This window comes from Sitophilus oryzae, unplaced genomic scaffold (genome assembly GCF_002938485.1).
Source record: "Sitophilus oryzae breed Bouriz unplaced genomic scaffold, Soryzae_2.0 scaffold_1802_pilon_pilon, whole genome shotgun sequence".
Classification (NCBI taxonomy): Eukaryota; Metazoa; Arthropoda; class Insecta; order Coleoptera; family Curculionidae; genus Sitophilus; species Sitophilus oryzae.
In genome coordinates this window covers 1,167,161-1,184,826 of record NW_022146505.1, presented here as the reverse complement: position 1 = coordinate 1,184,826, position 17,666 = coordinate 1,167,161, and the positions used below count along the sequence as shown (strand labels likewise).

Below are 17,666 nucleotides of genomic sequence, written 5' to 3'. Positions count from 1 at the left end.
GTATAAAATTACTGATTGAAAAAATATAGATTTCCGTGATTTTCTACGTAAAAAATGTATCCTGGTAAAAACCGCTATAAGCAACCGTTCTCAAGATATTTACAATGGAAATAGTCAATACATGTCATTATTGACTAAAAATAAACATGTTGAGTAGATAAAGTTATTTGACTGAAATGAGAGATTTGGGAACTTTTTATTTTTTTAAACTAATCATAAATTTTTCTTCGAAAAAATGATTATAACACAGTTTCTGTTGAACTTTTAATAATTAATTAGTCAACATGTTTAATTTATGTCAATGATGACAGGTAATGGTAATTTCAATTCCAAATATCTCGAGAACCATTACTCGTAGCGATTTTTACCAGGAGACCTTTTTTACGTGAAAAACGTCGAAAATGTATATTTTTTAACTAGCCAGTTTTATACAGGTACGGAGAAAAAGTTATTATACTTCAAACCAGTTAAAAATACGTAGGTGGCGCCCTCTACAAGTAGGAGCCATATTGACATCGAAATCAATTTTCTCATGTCAAAAACCTCCCAGACACCAATTTTCATCCAAATATTGACGTTAGTTCTGAAATTACTTGGAAAAAAATCGAAATAAAAATGAAACTTCTACACCCTGTATCTCCGAAACAAAACATTTTAGGACATACATTTATACGAACGTTTTTCCTTGTTTTTATCTGTAGAATATGTTGCCGAGGTTTCCGGAATACAGTTCGGACCACCCTGTATAATCTCATCAGAAATAAAACAAATGCTTGATTAAAAGAAATAATAAAATTATTAATGAACTGAACGGTAAAATATCTAATGCTGGCATTTATAAAAGGTTGAGCTATGTCAACTTCCGTCAGTTTCCACTATTTGGATAACCAACGGCATAATTAAACAGACATTAAATGCGAATATTTCACAATTAATGCGATTTTAAGGAAATAATTTATGTAAAATGATTTCATGTCTAGCTGAAGCTTAGAATTTTAATTATACTGTACTTCACGGTATATTAGGTTGACATACCATGGAAACTGAAGAAATTATCGTTTATTTCTTTGTTCATCAGAATTTGATATTTGCAGTAAAAATAAAATGCAATTTTATGAAAAGTCGAGTTAAAAAATAATAAAACAAACAAGAAGGATAAAAAAAGGAAAAAAAATATCAATAGTTCAAGATTTGAATTTTTTCAAAAGTCAGTAATTATGACATGTAATAAAACTGCACACCTAAAAAATGTTGACAGATTATAAAACAGATTTGATTAGTTTTATTCAAATCTTTAAAGACTTGAATATCAATCATATTATACTTATTTTAATTCCAATATAAAATAGTTTAGTATCTATATTGAGCAAGATATACCTAAAAAAATAAGACTTTGTTTTAATCCACAAGTATAGGTACGTTTTTAAATGTCAATCAGACGCAATCGAAGATTATAAAAGTAATGCCCAATCCTGAGATCTCAATCGTTTTTTAAATCAATCATAATTTGTCAGTCATTTCTGTCTGGGCAGTAAAGAATATACCACTATGGAGAACACAATGTTGTCAAATATGTCTTGTAGAACCAATAATGCCTTGTTCAATAAAACTATAAGAATATAATTGATTCTATTTCCGGATTCTAGTTATTTGACAATAAACGCTCCATCAATCTAGGTCCTCCTAGGATGATCTAGATTAATCTAGAAGATTGTTTAAAAATATCAAAATTCCATATCCTGAAATGATATTATCAAAAGAATACAGAAAACTAAACATTATACAATAGTAGAGTAGAGAGAAACAAGCCCTATAACATAGGATACAACATTTTAATGAACAGTGCTTTTCATAAAATCAATAAATTGAAAAATATACGAAATAATATACATGTACTGATTTCTTTCGAAAATCGACAACTATGAAACTACGATCCCTTCCCCAACACAAACGGTACATTGTGAAACAGAAAATTGTAGAGACAAACAAGCCCTATAACATAGGATACAACATTTTAATGAACAGGGCTTTTCATAAAATCAATAAATTGGAAAATATACGAAATAATATACATGTACTGATTTCTTTCGAAAATCGACAACTATGAAACTAAGATCCCTTCCCCGACACAAACGGTACATTGTGAGACAGGAAATTGTAGAGAGAAACAAGCCCTATAACATAGGATACAACATTTTAATGAACAGTGCTTTCCATAAAATCAATAAAATGAAAAATATACGAAATAATATACATGTACTGATTTCTTTCGAAAATCGACAACAATGAAACTAAACTCCCTTCCCCGACACAAACGGTACATTCTGAAACAGGAAATTGTAGAGAAAAACAAGCCTTATAACATAGGATACAACATTTTAATGAACAGCGCTTTTCATAAAATCAATAAATTGAAAAATATACGAAATAATATACATGTACTGATTTCTTTCGAAAATCGACAACTATGAAACTAAGATCCCTTCCCCGACACAAACGGTACATTGTGAGACAGGAAATTGTAGAGAGAAACAAGCCCTATAACATAGGATACAACATTTTAATGAACAGTGCTTTCCATAAAATCAATAAAATGAAAAATATACGAAATAATATACATGTACTGATTTTTTTCGAAAATCAACAACTATGAAACTATGAACCCTTCCCGGACACAAACTTTTTCATGAGATCAGGGATACATCTGACCGAAACGTTCCCGGAAACATTTCCAACAAATTCTTTCCTGAGAAAATGCCCATCGCTAAAACTAGCTAAACCTGGCAACCTCGGTCCTGCCACAGCCACCTCGCGTAGCGCCAGCGAGGTGTTGCATTAATTATCTTTCTGACAGATTAAAGGCTCCAGACGGGATTTCGTGGGGGTACCTCTTTCGCTGCCGCCGCGCCGTGCCACGGGGCCCAAAAGGTACCTGCCCGAGAAACGACGCCGCATCAGCGTCATAAAATCAAACCGTTCGAAATTTACACGCTACGAAATCCTTTACCGCACAGACGAAATGAACCTATAAAAAATCGCTTAATTTTCTTGAAAGGATAGATTCGATGCGACAGTAAAATGAGCAGGAATTTAAATTACTTTTAAATAATTTTTGTTTGGGAGTTTTGAAAAGGGAGTTCACTGTACGGTAATTTTTTTCTTCAAGCAAATATTTCTCTTGCTGCGCGACAAAATTTTATCGTATTTTCAAACTTCAAAAAAGAGCAGTTCGATATTTATTGGGACTGAACAGTAGAACTCAGTGCCGGAATTTCTTTAAAAATTTCAAAATAATCTCTTCCTTCTTTATTCATTTTTGAATCCGCTTGCTTAATCCGCAAGTACATATTTGTTATTCGCGAAAGGCCATCTCACAACTATCCACTTAGGAATGCGAAGCACGATCTTTATCTGCCAACCCCGAGCTCAGAACTAGTTAAAGACTGAATACTGTACAATGGCAAAAAATGTACTATCATCTGTCTTTGAATATCAAGTCACTTTCATTCTTTCCCGCATTTGGCAAAGCTCTGAAATCATACTTACTGGAGAGAACCCTATATGCAGTAAACGACTTTTTGTTGAAGTTTAATCATGAACAATTTTGAATTTTAAAATTTTGATCATCTCACACACTGGTTAAAGGTCTAGTATTTAATATTTAATATTTTCTAACTCTTACATGATTATATCCATTTACAATTTTCCTATTGTAAAATTTTATTGATACGCCTTTTTTGTGTTCGGTAATGTCCATGTATGTGTTTTATTTGTAATTTTAATGACATGATGATGATTTTTTTTAATTGATTTGTATTGTATGATATTTTTATTATTTGTATATTTTTTGTGCATTTGTTTGTTTTGTAGATGCTTTGTCGATGAAGCTATTTTGGCTTTTTGTACAATAAAGCGTTGATAATTATTATTATTACTTATTTAAATAAGGTTTCCCTTTCGGCAGTTAACTTCGTATGCTCCTTCCCATGATGATTGTAGTTTCGGAGATAATCAGCGACGTCTCTGGAGGTTATACAGCCTTGCTAAATTCCCTGGCCGGTATCCTCCATGCTCGGCTTGAATCTCATAATGCCCCATCATTCGATTTTAACACTCTAAAGATTTAAGCAGACCCGCTGATCATCATCCATTTGTTGTCGTAGTCTATGGACATAATCTTCTCCAGCGACATCTTCCCCCGTCGAAACCAAACTTCAGGTTACAAGATAGGCGAACTTCCCTCCCCTTATCGATGCTTTGAACTGTGAATTCCTGAATGGATGAACGGTAGACCAGAAGAAACAAGTGAAGACAAAATGGTCAGAGACTACTTTGGCCAGATAACGGTTGATAGTCCTATTCATGCATTCAACCATCCCATCGGATTGTGGATGTAGGGCAGAGTATAGGGTATTTGCTGAAGTAATCCATTACTACCACGATGTACTTGTTGCCGTCGTTCTAACTGGTTAACTCTAAGGGACTGCCTACATTATACTGGTGCATTGGGGCTTCACCGCACTTTTGTGGCCGATTGTTTGCGGCGCAAACGTCACATTTCTTGCACCAGGCTCACGACTTCCTGGCAGTTCACCCAACAGAATCGTTTCTCAGCTTGCTTCAGGTAACAGCAAGATGTCCACCGCTGGTTCCATTGTGAATACCCTAAGACTTCTGGAACCCTCTTGTTTGGAATGACAATCTACTTCCTCTCTCCTCGCCCCTGTGGTCTCTGGATTACACGCTGAAGTGTCCGTGTCCGTCATCCATTACCAAAGAATTCCACTGAGCCCAGTGCGACTTCACGTTCAGCGAATATCTGGATACTTCCTCCCACATTGGCCTGCGGTCTGCGTTTTTCCAGTCAATTAGACTTAATTCCAGGTCACTAATTTATATGACAAGTGCTGCATTAGTACATTAAAAGGTAAATCAACCAAAACCAACAAAAAGCAACACTCAACAATAGTCAATAATATTATGCTGATGATATAGTGAGATAAGGACTAGGTGTTTTTTGACAGAAAATAATATTTACTGTATTAAGTTTTCCTTGTAGAAATTCAACATGAAAATTATAAGTAAGGCAAATCTCGAAAGCCCGGCACCTTCACCATCGCGTCAAATATCACAAATTATCCTTAGGTTGATTTTAGGCTGATAATACAATTTCACAAAATTCGTGAACATTATGAACACATCCAATAGAAAAATAAGTCATGAATAATGCACAAAAAATATTCTCTAAAGAGCGATTATTAAAATAATCACTTGGGGAGATATTATCTATATTATAGGCTTCAACTATGAATTATTTTCGAAAAAAATATAGGTACACTGAGGACAACCCCCCCCCCTTTTACTTTTTCCTGATTTAAATACTAATTTCTAAAAAACTTTCATGTCGATTCTTTAGTTCTTAAAGTCGAAAAAATTCTGACATACAGGTGTGGTTATAAATAGTTCTAACCTACACTGTGACACCGTTATTTTTTCGCTTCTGTGGTATATCCTTAATTAAAAAAGGTGAATTTTTAATGCAGTCCTTGATAAAAGGAACATCAAAAATTTCGGAACCATTTAAAATAAATTACTATAATATCAAACACCAGAAGCTGTCTTTACTGTTATCATGTCAAGCCTGTTTGTCGTTCTCTACACAATAACGTTGCTTCTTGACATCGAATTGATATTTATACCAAAGATAACGATGAAAAATCTAATAGAAAAATAAGATAAAAAGCTGTTTTATAGACGAATTAACATAATGGTTCCCTATTAGAAATTAATTAGTTCTATAGACTGGTTGCTTGATTATCTGTTAATTAGTGATCGCATTATGAACTAATTGGGTGCTTGTAAAGTCGTTAAAACAAAGGAGCATAGTTATTTTGTGTCATGGCGTATTAAATCCTTTATAGAATAAGTTTTCAATAAATCTAGTCCAGTTGTTTAATCAAACAAATAAAAAAAATGGATTATTATAAACATAAGTTTAAGAAAATAGAAAAAGCAAGGTTTTTGTACTTATATATCTAAAAATATATAGAGGGTAGAGCTAAGGAGAATCATCTCATCTGGGATTTTGTTTACAAAAGTGACAACCAAAAACAGGACAATAAAAGTCCAAAAAATGTTCCAAGGATGCGCTAATAAGCAATAAAGGTTCAAACTGAACTTAGTGGTAATAACTTATGTGAAGTCAAAAGAAAGTGGCATCACACGCCATTTTTAATTATTTCCTGCTTGACATTTCTTGGCGATTTCTTTCATATGAGATAACTTTTGCTACAGCAGCACCACCTCTTTGATTGTCACTTTTCGATATACGAAGATGATTCCCCTTACCTCTACCCTCCATAGGTGTAACTAATCCGACTTTGTTTTATTTATACAGGGTGGAGCCTCTCATACAACGCGGAGGCTCCAAGGAGAACAACTGAACTGTTTGTATTGAAATGAAATTTTGTGAGCATATGTAGGTTAATTCAGAGCACTTTTAAGAAATATAGAGACTTCTACCAAGTGTCCTCAAAAAAAGTTACATATCAAAGTTTTGTTTTTTGTAATGGAATACCGATATATTCATTTATTTTCGGATTCTAGGAAAGAATTCTAAAAAAAAGATAAAGGTCGGTTTTATTAGATAAGTAATTATCCAGCATCCAGTTTATTAGATAAGTATATAACTAAAATGTAAGTTTTTTATATATTTAATATATTCTAAAAATAAAGAACAATTTTTAAATTTCAATAAAAGCTATACCTAAATTGGAATTTACCCGGTATAGCCTAATAAATTAATAATATACATTAAATCAAATGAAAGTTTAGCCCAAAAAAATATTATTGAAGATTGGTAACCTTTAAAACCAAGTTAATTTTTTATTTTAAAATCATCCAGTATATTTTTTCCAGTTATATTTTTTCATCCAGTATATCGTTATTTCAATGAGGGGTATTCATGTTTCTACAATATACTATTAAGGTTGCCTATCCCTCAAACAAAGATTTTTCTAGATAATATGTATTACCATTTTTATGGTTTAGTGCCAGTAGATCTTTTTCATTAAATCTAGGTGGCTGTGACGTTACTTCAAGATAGCTGCCTATTTAGTTCAACTTTAATAACTAGGTAGTTATCATTTTGTGTCAGTTAAAACAAAAAACAAATCTCATGAATTTGCGAAAAATGGAAACTTATCCTACATCAGAGAGAATTGATATGATTCTATTAGTTGGTCAATGCAGTGTGCATTAGAGGTGGGAATTCTAGTTCCTTGGGAGGAACTAGTTCTTTAGTTCTAGTTCCTCCAGAGGAATAGTTCCTTGAACTAGGTCTTTAGTTCACAATAGTTCCCGACTAACATTGACATCCCCCTTGCTTGCTAATGCGTTTCGTTGTCAGTCAGGACTATTCACAGTATGATCTGTATAATTTTTATAATGTACGGAGATATAACGAGAGACGTGTAATTGTGTATGTTAAAAACATATAGGTAAGTTTTATTGCAGATAAAAAAATAAAAAAATTCAAATTAGAATTTAAAAAACTATATCACAAATCAACTGGAGCAAATATTACAAAAATTTTACGAAAAATTGCATTTTGTCTCACTTCAAGCTTTTTGTTTTTGTCTAAAAATTCAGAATATCTACTTTGTTTTATAAGATATTTCTTAATTTTAGGGACCAAAAGTGAAACATTCCCATAAAATATTTAAAAAACAAACTAAAAATCAAAAACAGTATCCACGACAATTTTCTGTGGTAATTACACCGCGCCGCCTGTGGCAATAGACAAGGCCGAATCCATCGTCGTCGCCTTGTATTATATCTCAGATCTGCCGACTGAATAGATTCCCGTGAACTAGTCTTTTAATAGTTCCTCTATGTCCGGATCCGATAACATACGGCTGGCACTCCCCACGCCTGCCTAGCATCCATCGCGCTGGCTGATCCATACGTAAACTAGTCTTTTATTTAGTTCCTCTAGTTCCTTTAGGTCCGGATCCGATAACATACGGCATAGAGTTGGCACTCCCCACTCCTGCCTAGCATCGATCGCGCTGGCCCGATCCATTCGTACGTAAAAGAAGTGTCTAGTCCTAGCAGTCAACTATTAAGCTTGACCAATCAGGTTGGTTAGCGTGGTTATTTGGAGTGTGTTAATTCATTTGTGTTTGTCAAAAACTCTAACGTAATTGGTCGGGCTTAACAGTTGCCTGCTAGGGCTAGACACAAGTGTACGTAAACTAGTCTTTTATTTAGTTTAGTTCCTCTAGGTCCGGATCCGATAATGTACGGCTGGCACTCCCCACTCCTGCCTACTATCGGGCTATGCGCGCTAGCCGATCCGTCGCCGTCGCATATTATTCTATATCGGTCACAGTCTCGATCCCGGAATAGGTCCTGAGGAACTAGTTCTTTGAGAAACCAGGAACTAGTTCCTTTCATTCCGGGGTCGAAATAGTTCATTGGAACTAGTTCGTTCACGAACTACACACCTCTAGTGTGCATTCACCAAGAATTAATAGGATACTTAAATGCTCCTGATTTGATCTAGTCTGGGCTTTTTTATAGGTATATGTTAAAGATAGCGTTTACAAAACTCGACCAACTATTGTCGACAATATGAGAGAAATTATTGTAGCTGCTTTTTTGAAGTAGAACTTCACATATGACATTTAAAATAAAAAGCCCAGAATCTAGCTAATTTTTGTCACATAATTATACATTTATATCTAGTATTAATTCTGTAATAATTAAAATATTTTTTTAAATCAGGCTATGGAGGGTAAATTAAAATATAGGCAGCTAGTCTTGAAATTTATAATTTACTCTTCCTTTTTAACAAAATGTGAAATATGTCAAAATCCTTACATTTTAGGCATATGCTTCTTTAATAAAAGCAAACTTTATTTTTTTCCTAGAATTTGAAAATCAATTAATATATAGGGTGTTCCATTACAAAAACTCAACTTTGATGTGTAACTTTTTTGGGGACATCCAGTATAACTCCATATATTTTTATAAAATGCTTTCAATTCACCTACATATGCTCTCAAAATTTAATTTCGATATAAACTACCGTTCTCCTTGGAACCTCCGCGTCGTATGAAAGACGCCACCCTGTATATTTAGTTTAGGAAACCTTAAACTAAAATAAATTTCTAAAAAAAAGTTTAAATCTCAAACTTGACATTGAGAAAAAACCAGATATAGAGCTTTTCGGACCAGTAGGCAATCTTGTACGTTTATGGTTTGTTAGAATAAATGGTGTTTCATTTTGTTTCTAACAGGGACATAACAAAATTTCTTTAGAACAAGTTTACCATCAAAAAGAGTAGGTACACAACATGTAGGCCTCTCGTAGGTAGACTTCCTGCGTCGACACCTACAGACAGAAGAGCCTTCTTCTCGCATCTGAAGACAATGTATTAACGGCATTAATCAAAGAAACCGCCGAATCGGACAAGCCTTTTGTTACCTAACACCTAAACGTCTTCGTTCTAAGAACCAAAATAAAAATAAAAACAGTTCCTCGTATTATAGGAGGATGAGTTTTTAATCCTCACACGATAATTTATTGCAAGTTGTTTCTGACTACTCTGGGTTATTTATTATCGCTAATTTAATTGTTAGTTCGTTATGCATATCACACATGCAAATGTCTTTCAGAATGGTTCCATAATAAAAAGAATCAAATTTTAATAATTTTATAGTTTCTGAAATCGTTCCAAGAATGAGGCAAAAATAAGTAACAATAACAAATATAAATATCAAAAAGGATTTTGGTTATTTTTTCTGTTGGTATATTATTTCTTAATTCGTTATGCATATTTACATATAAGTGGCTCTAAGAATGGTTCCACAATAAAAAAAAAACTCGATGTTTAATAATTTTTAGTTTCCTAGTTTTAAGCCTTCTAAGAATGACCTAAAGTTTATCACAACAAAAAATATAAATGTTAAAAAGTTTGGCTGTTCCTGTTAATATGTGAGAGCAGAATATAATTAGATATATTGTAACGTTTTTAGTTCGTTACATGTCTTTGATTATGATATATGATGTCTGGCGTATCATCACCGGATTCCCTATCGTTCCGGCCGGATAATTTATTTGACGAATTTTTACGTTCTCTAGTCCACAACCCTGTTATCGTTTGACACAACCCTGTTATCGCTCTGTGGAGGCGCTGTCAACATCGCTTCTGTCAACTTCTCTGTTTGTGACTGACTTTTGCTTTTAGCGTTCTGTAGCCTAACCTAACCATCCCGGCTTTTAGAAATGGTGATTATTTAAATCTTGCTGTATAATCTGAATCAGCTGCTATTTCAAAGCAACAGGTAAAGACGAAATATTATCCTTTTAGATTCGATATTATTACTGCATATTTTTAGGGTAGAGCTTTGGATGTCCCAACCTAACTTGTATTTGTATTTTGCTGGCACGTTGGCGTCCCTTTTCTTTTGTCCTCCAGAATGTCACATGGAAGAAAGGACATGTTCTTTATTATTTAGTGAGCCCTCGGAAGTAATTCGAGGTAGGTTCATTTTGTTTATTAGACCTTGTTTGATTTTAAACAAGAGTTTCGTATTTTTAGGGTCCAAGGTACGGACTATTTACAAGGTACTTGCATTATCCAAGGTCCTAGTAGTATCCAAGGTATGGGTAGTGTTCCCCTGTACCGTTATCTTATGGACGGACCGTGTCCAAGGTTATGGTCCAAGTTACGGACATTATCCAAGTTCCTAGTAGTGTTCCAAGGTACGGGTAGTGTCCCCATATTGTCACAGTATGGATACAGCGTAAGCCCCATGCTGCTTCGCTCCCATTTCTAAGCCTAGTCAGTAGCTACGGCTGTATTGATTCATGGTGTCCTCATTCTGGCCCCTTTTACCTCACGCTGCTACTCTTTGAAACAGTATTGCCTCAAGAACAGCTAAGTGTAGATTTAGGTTCTGATTTTCAGTCGATTTTCAGTCTTAACTTAACGTACATTTTAAATAATATCGTACAGACTATATTTAGTGGTTAGATTATTAAGAACATTTATGTCGATTTAGTTGTTACAATATGATTTAGATTTTAGGTTTCATTACATTACGCCTTGTAATAGTATTACTTTCTATAGATATTATTATTACGCTATATTAACAGATGAATAACCAGACATAGATTCTAGAATCTACAGGTTGCAACATATCAGATTTAACACCGCATAAAATTTAACAATTTAAATAAAGTAATGCTACCTTTCTTATATTTTCTATAACGTTACACGCATTGTATTTTTTCATAGTCTTTTCATAGAACACATTTAATATTATTTACATACATAGCTTTACTCGACATATAACCACTAAAATAATTATTAAAATTGTACAATGCTATTTACCATCAGGATACATCATGAATGAATATAGTCACTAGTTTTAAGTAATAAACAACTGTGTTTTCTTTCTCTGTACATGCCTGGCGCCCAATATCTATTTCTTTGTTTACTGTTATTACTTAATTTTCTTTCCAGTGAAATACCTTATCCACGAGTGCTCTCCTATGAAAAGCTGCCGTTCGCAGTGGTAATGTTTTATAAAAAACGCTACAATATAGGTATTTACTTTTATTTTATTTGTAAATATTTATTTCTAAAATAATCCAATAGGTCAGTTATAAAAATGGTATGGTATAACAAACCCAACATTGTTGTATTTATTTAAATTATCATTTTGAAAAACTTTGCTCCAATACATGCTTCAAATTTAATACAACTCGCTATACTTGAACCGTAAAATGAGACATAAACCACTAAAAGTAATAAATACAATTATCAATAACATAAAAACGCCAATAAATTTCCCAATAAAATATAAATCAAAACCAGAATATAAAAAGCTTTTAAACTGATATCAAAGCCTCCTATATAGTATTTATATTATCTATACGAACATATTATTGTCTATATCCAACAGAAGCAGTTGCTGCTAACAATAAAAAGCCAATTAAAATGTTTAAATCGCGAAATCTATACGCTGCAAATGTGTTTGCTCAGTCAAAACACATAATTTATATAAATTTAATGGGTGGGTGGACAGCTCCACCACGATCAGATAGAATTTCTATTTGTCGGGGTAAAAACGGTTCAAGCGGACGTCCATGTGGAGGTATCGAATTTTCGAATATAAATTAAGTTTTGAAATTCGTCAGATCGGATTATTAGATAGTTAAATCCTATAAAAATGACTAGGACAAACATTTAATCCTAAAATCTTGACATATTAATATTTACAGGTCTCAAAAAATACCAAGCACATATGAATTAATAATTATAAATGCAAATATTTAAAAAAAGTATTGGTTTGTAATAGCACTAATGCATTCAATCTCTTGAAAAAATCCTAGGTTTTTGACACTGGAAGAGAAATCTAAGACAATTCCGTTTGCGGAGGAAGGAACTTAGCTGGACCTCCCATCTGGAAAAAATATCAAAAAAGGCTTGCTATGCTCTATAGGTGTGCCGCCGAATTTGTGGCAGAAACTGGGGATTAAATCCTAAAAATATGTACTGGCTATACGTGACAGCCATCAGACCTATTATCACGTATGGCGCAGTTGCCTGGTGGCAGAAAGCTTACCAAACAACGGCAAAGAATGAATTGTCAAAATTACAATGACAAGCATGCTTAGCGGTGACTGGTACCTCTCATTCTACGCCGTCAAAAGCTATGGAAACCCTACTCGACTTACCTCCTCTTCAAATTCTTTTGGAGAGAGGGGCGAGATGGGCGATGAGAGCCAAGAAACAATCATATTCGTACAAAACCGACTAGTAGACGAACTACAATCGGATGAGATTCTGGGAATGGACCCGGATCTCACACCACCAATCCAACTCTTGACGCGCACCTACAACGTCCTGTTTCCGAATAGGGACGAATGGGATAAGCTGAGAAACGGCTTATTAATAAAGGATCTGGCGTAGGTCAAAGACCGCAGCAGTCCAAAGACTGAGATCTACCACAGTCTTGGAAAACACACCACAATTTTCCAAGCTGAGCTATATGCTATTGAAACCTGTGTGCAACTGCTGGTAGAACAGCAATACACCGGGAAAACAATAACCAAACCTCGGTTTTAACGCAATACACAGAAGAACTAGTATATTCTGAGCTTTCAAAAGTAATAAACAAACAAACCGCCTGATATTAGTAAACCTTGTTTATGTACCTACATCCAATAACATAAATTATCGTAAAGTACACTCGGGTGTAAACACGTAACGGCCAGGTCAAAGGTCTGAAAACTAAAAATTATATACTGGTAGGTGCTATATGTAAAAACACATAACACAAATTCTCAAATGTAGGTCGATCCTTCGCACAAGTCCGAGTGGGCGTTACAGGTCAAACATTAGCAACTTTTACTCAAGATCTCAACTATTTAATCACCAAGTAATAATAACCAGGTTCCACTACATACATACATTATAATAAGCTCAGGTACAAAAACAGATAACATAAGAATCAGTCACCCTGTAAGTACCCTGTTTGCTGCTATACAAGGTGGTCCGAACTGTATTCCGGAAACTTCGGCAGCGTATTGTGTTTTATTTCGATTTTTTTCAAATAATTTCTGAAGTAACGTCAATATTTGGATGAAAATTGGTTTGTAGGAGTTTTTTGACATGAGAAATTTGATTTTGATGTCAAGATAACTCCTATTTGTAGGGGGCGCCACCTACATGTGATTTAACTGTTTTGAAAAGTAATAACTTTCCGTTCGTACCTGTATAAAACTACTGAGTGAAAAAATATACATCTCCATGACTTTTTACTTAAAAAATGTCTCTTAGTAAAAATCGCTACGAGCAACCGTTCTCAAGTTAATTAGAATAAAAATAGTCAGTACATGTCATTATTGACAAAAAATAAACACGTTGAGTAGAGATAGTTAAGCTTAATTTTCATGCGTCCGTTGTCCGACGATACGATGATACGATATTAATTTTATTGGTTGAATTTAAAGACTTCGGTTGGTTAGAAACGGTTAACCAATCGAAGCCTTTAAATACAATCAATGAAATTAATATCGTATCAACGTATCGTCGGACAACGGATGCATGAAAATCAAGCTTTATTCGACTGAAATAATAAATGTGGGAAATTTATATTTTTTTAAAAATTGAAAAAATGATGATAAAACAGTTTCTGATGAACTTTTGACACAAAAACATTTCAAATTTATGATTTTAGTCTAGTAACTATTTAGTCAACATGTTTAATTTATGTCAATAATGACAGGTATTGATAATTTCGATTCCAAATATCTCGAGAACCATTTCTGGTAGCGATATTTACCCAGAGACCTTTTTTACGTAAAAAACGTCATAAATATATATTTTTTTTTACTCAGTAGTTTTATACAGGTACTCTTCAAACCAGTTAAAAAATATGTAAGTGGCGCCCTCTAGAAGTAGGACTCATATTGAATCAAATTCTCATACCAAAAAACTCCCAGACACCAATTTCCATCCAAATATTGACGTTACTTCAAAAATTCTTTGGAAAAAATTGAAATAAAAATGAAACTTCTACGCCCTGTATCTCCGAAATTAAGCATGTTTGGACACACATTTATAGGAACTTTTTTATTTATTTTTATCTGTAGATTATGCTGCAGACGTTTCCGTAATATAGTTCAGACCACCCTGTATATTTTGAAGAAATCTTGAATTCTGACCGAATTATGACGTAGTATAATGTAGCAAAAATGACGTTTTGTTTAGTTAATATTATTGTTAATTGTTCTGTTCAAACAATGTGTTTTTTATATTATACAATATATTATTATTCTTCATTTTTTAAAAAAACAAAAGTCCTAGGCCCACCCTGTGCTCAACCCTGGATGAATTGCTAGTTACACTAATGGGTAATGGTGGTAATTCCCCCGACCCCCGACCACGAATAAATTGATAAATATGATAAAATTTGTTATAAAATAAAATTGATATAAAAAATTAATAATACCAATCAAAATAGATAATCCAGACCAATCCCAAGTTGATGTTTTTCCACAGTCACTAGTAATGAGCGAGACATGTCTAAGGTCTAGCTTTTTGTGCAAGACCATACCAAGACTACCATTAGACTATACCAAGACCGAAACCAAGACCAAGCTAGACTTTATCTTGCATTTGCTCATTACTAACAGTCTAACAGATTACAATACCTTTCAGCAAAAATATAATTTAAATATAGTAATATATAAGTAAAAGAATATGGATAGTGACCATATGTATGATAGTATTTTACAAATATTCATAAAATATTAAACATACACTAATAAAGTAGGGAATTGTATGTATTTTTATGTTCAGATTTTAATGTTGGCTACATAGAGTTACAAATTAAAAGTTGGCTAGCTCAAAATTAGCACTTTAAATAAAACGTCTATTTTATAAATGTACATTTTCAAAATTAAAACACAACACTAGATAAATAACAAATAACCATAAAAAACATCGATCAAAGATGGGTCGAAGAACTGACCTTGGAACTGTCCACTCTGATAGTATTATACATTATTATGTATTTATATTCTGTATTTGGAGAAAATGTTAAAAAAACAGCTGGTAAACAGATAACCAGCACTATATCAGAAATTAGAGAATATTTAAACATTCAACTCTTAATAATATATTCCTAAAAAATGTTATCAAAAGAAAACAAATGCTTTGTCAATCAGCTGACTGCAGTGACATTTAACACTAATCGCCCCGAAAATTATAGTATTTTTCTATTTAAAATCCCTAATATGTACAGCTAACAGAAAACATCTATTCTCTAAATACTTATTAATTTAACTCAATTATCCCACATATTGCAAAAATAAATAAACATTACTATACTGTCAAATATGAGTATTGGATGACGCACAACTAAACATAAACATTAATGACGCCTACCTGCTTGGATTAATCCCGCTGCAACTGACTGGTTCAGGAAAAATATATGCTGCACCCCATTGTCCAACAATTTCGTCATTTTAATCAAAAATATTCACTCACTTTTTCGCAAAAAATCACTAAACACATCCGGTTTAACAGCCATAGAAAAATATGGCAAATTGACATATAAAATTTTCGAGCACCATCTAGTGATAAAACGCTGAACTAGCGGATAATCAATTTTATATTGTAGGAAAAATAATTTATTCCGGCGCATTCGCCACTTTCCTGAAGTGACAAATTAAAAATGTACTAAAATAACTTTAAATTCTGATTAAACAATGAAGACAAGAGAGTGATATTATTAAAAAGAGATTTTTCTCTTTGCTGTTAAAATTAAAATGTCGTTTTTTATCAAACTTTAATGCTGCAAGGTAATATTAAAAGTACGTTAACAATGTAACTGTTTACTAAAATAGATATTTACAGTGTGATGTTCTAATAAATAAATACTGGAATGTTAATGCTGTATATCACTTAAAACTAGAAAACAATAAAGCTTAGTGTCCATAATAGAATTATTTGCTAATAAATGGTATTATGACAGGTAAAAAATAAATGATCATAAATCACTTTTTAAATCCTAAATAAATTCCAAGACAGATAAATATGATGAAACACAGTGCCACAAAATATAATATAATCCTTTGCTGAATTGTCCTAAAGATCATAGAGCCTAGTATTCGTGAAGACCTTCCAAGTTCTTCATCTGTTTCTCGCAGCTACAACAACATTTATAAAATTTAAGAATACAAAAATATAAATAATATATTACCCTATTTCTTGACCTCTGTATGGTCTCCCTTTGCTCTGATAAATTCCGCATTACTTGATTTCCAATCTCTTCTGTTTCTATTACTACTCTGTATCCTTCATTAAGTTTTCGACCTGCCCTCTCTAAAGTTTCAGAATTATCCAACAGTCTCTGTTTCTGATCAATAGATATTCTTACATCTGTATCTTCCGCACTATCATACAGAGCTTCTTGTTTTACGGATCTTGCCTTGATATATTCCAATGTTAATCGCTTCAATTCAGCCCGATAGCAATCTAACTTGGTTCTACACCTTTGTTTTTTCGATGACTCAACTTCCCTAACCTCCAGCTCCATTTGCTCCAACTAAACAAAACAATAAACTCTATTGATTACGTTAAAAGCGTTAACTATTTAGTTACCAGTTCCTGGGCTTCTTCCACATGTTTTTCGATATTTGATATAAGTTGGCGACGATCTTCTACGACAAAAACAAGTCACTGTCAACATTGTACTATGCCTAAAGACAAAACACGAACATTTTCGAACACAACAATTAACAAAAAATCTTACTTGATCCCGACGATGCCAATAAGCCTATTTGGGCAGTGATATCCGCAGTCAGGGCCGAGTATTGCTGTTCGTAGTTTTCAAAAAGTGAAACCATTTTCTATTTTTAATTCAGTAACCATTTTCACACCATTTTACACTAAAAATTTATTTCCACCACTCCGCTAATTGCATCATAACTTCATCATATCAGAGACCTCTGATCATATATCATTGATAGCAAAGGACTTTAAAAAGATATGATACGAATGCATATATCGCCATCTATACTTTGAAGGTAGAACAATAAACCCGATTTTACAGTTTTCTATACTAATAAAAATGAGGAACTA

At 33.2% G+C, this 17,666-nt stretch overlaps 1 protein-coding gene and 1 long non-coding RNA gene across 2 annotated transcripts; one reads left to right on the top strand and one right to left on the bottom strand.

The window, feature by feature from the left end:
- Nucleotides 1-16,245: 16,245 nt before the first annotated feature.
- LOC115883065 lies at nucleotides 16,246-16,521 on the top strand. The gene is made up of 2 exons (XR_004050319.1): nucleotides 16,246-16,384; nucleotides 16,440-16,521. It is a non-coding gene; the product is annotated as an uncharacterized LOC115883065 (long non-coding RNA).
- Nucleotides 16,402-17,553, bottom strand: LOC115883062 (vesicle transport through interaction with t-SNAREs homolog 1A). Its single transcript, XM_030901345.1, has 4 exons — nucleotides 17,338-17,553; nucleotides 17,187-17,245; nucleotides 16,786-17,130; nucleotides 16,402-16,732 (listed from the first exon to the last, which is right to left on the bottom strand). The coding sequence occupies exons 1-4, from the start codon at nucleotides 17,429-17,431 to the stop codon at nucleotides 16,580-16,582; spliced, it is 651 nt and encodes a 216-aa protein (XP_030757205.1). The 5' UTR covers nucleotides 17,432-17,553; the 3' UTR covers nucleotides 16,402-16,579.
- Nucleotides 17,554-17,666: the final 113 nt, after the last annotated feature.

Excerpts from the sequence above, each read along its gene's own strand:
- LOC115883062 (XM_030901345.1), bottom strand. The coding sequence starts at position 17,431 with ATGGTTTCACTTTTTGAAAACTACGAACAGCAATACTCGGCCCTGACT. Across the intron at positions 17,131-17,186 it reads TGGAAGAAGCCCAGGAACTG|TTGGAGCAAATGGAGCTGGA; the intron begins GTAACTAAATAG and ends TGTTTTGTTTAG. Across the intron at positions 16,733-16,785 it reads TACAGAGGTCAAGAAATAGG|CTGCGAGAAACAGATGAAGA; the intron begins GTAATATATTAT and ends ATGTTGTTGTAG.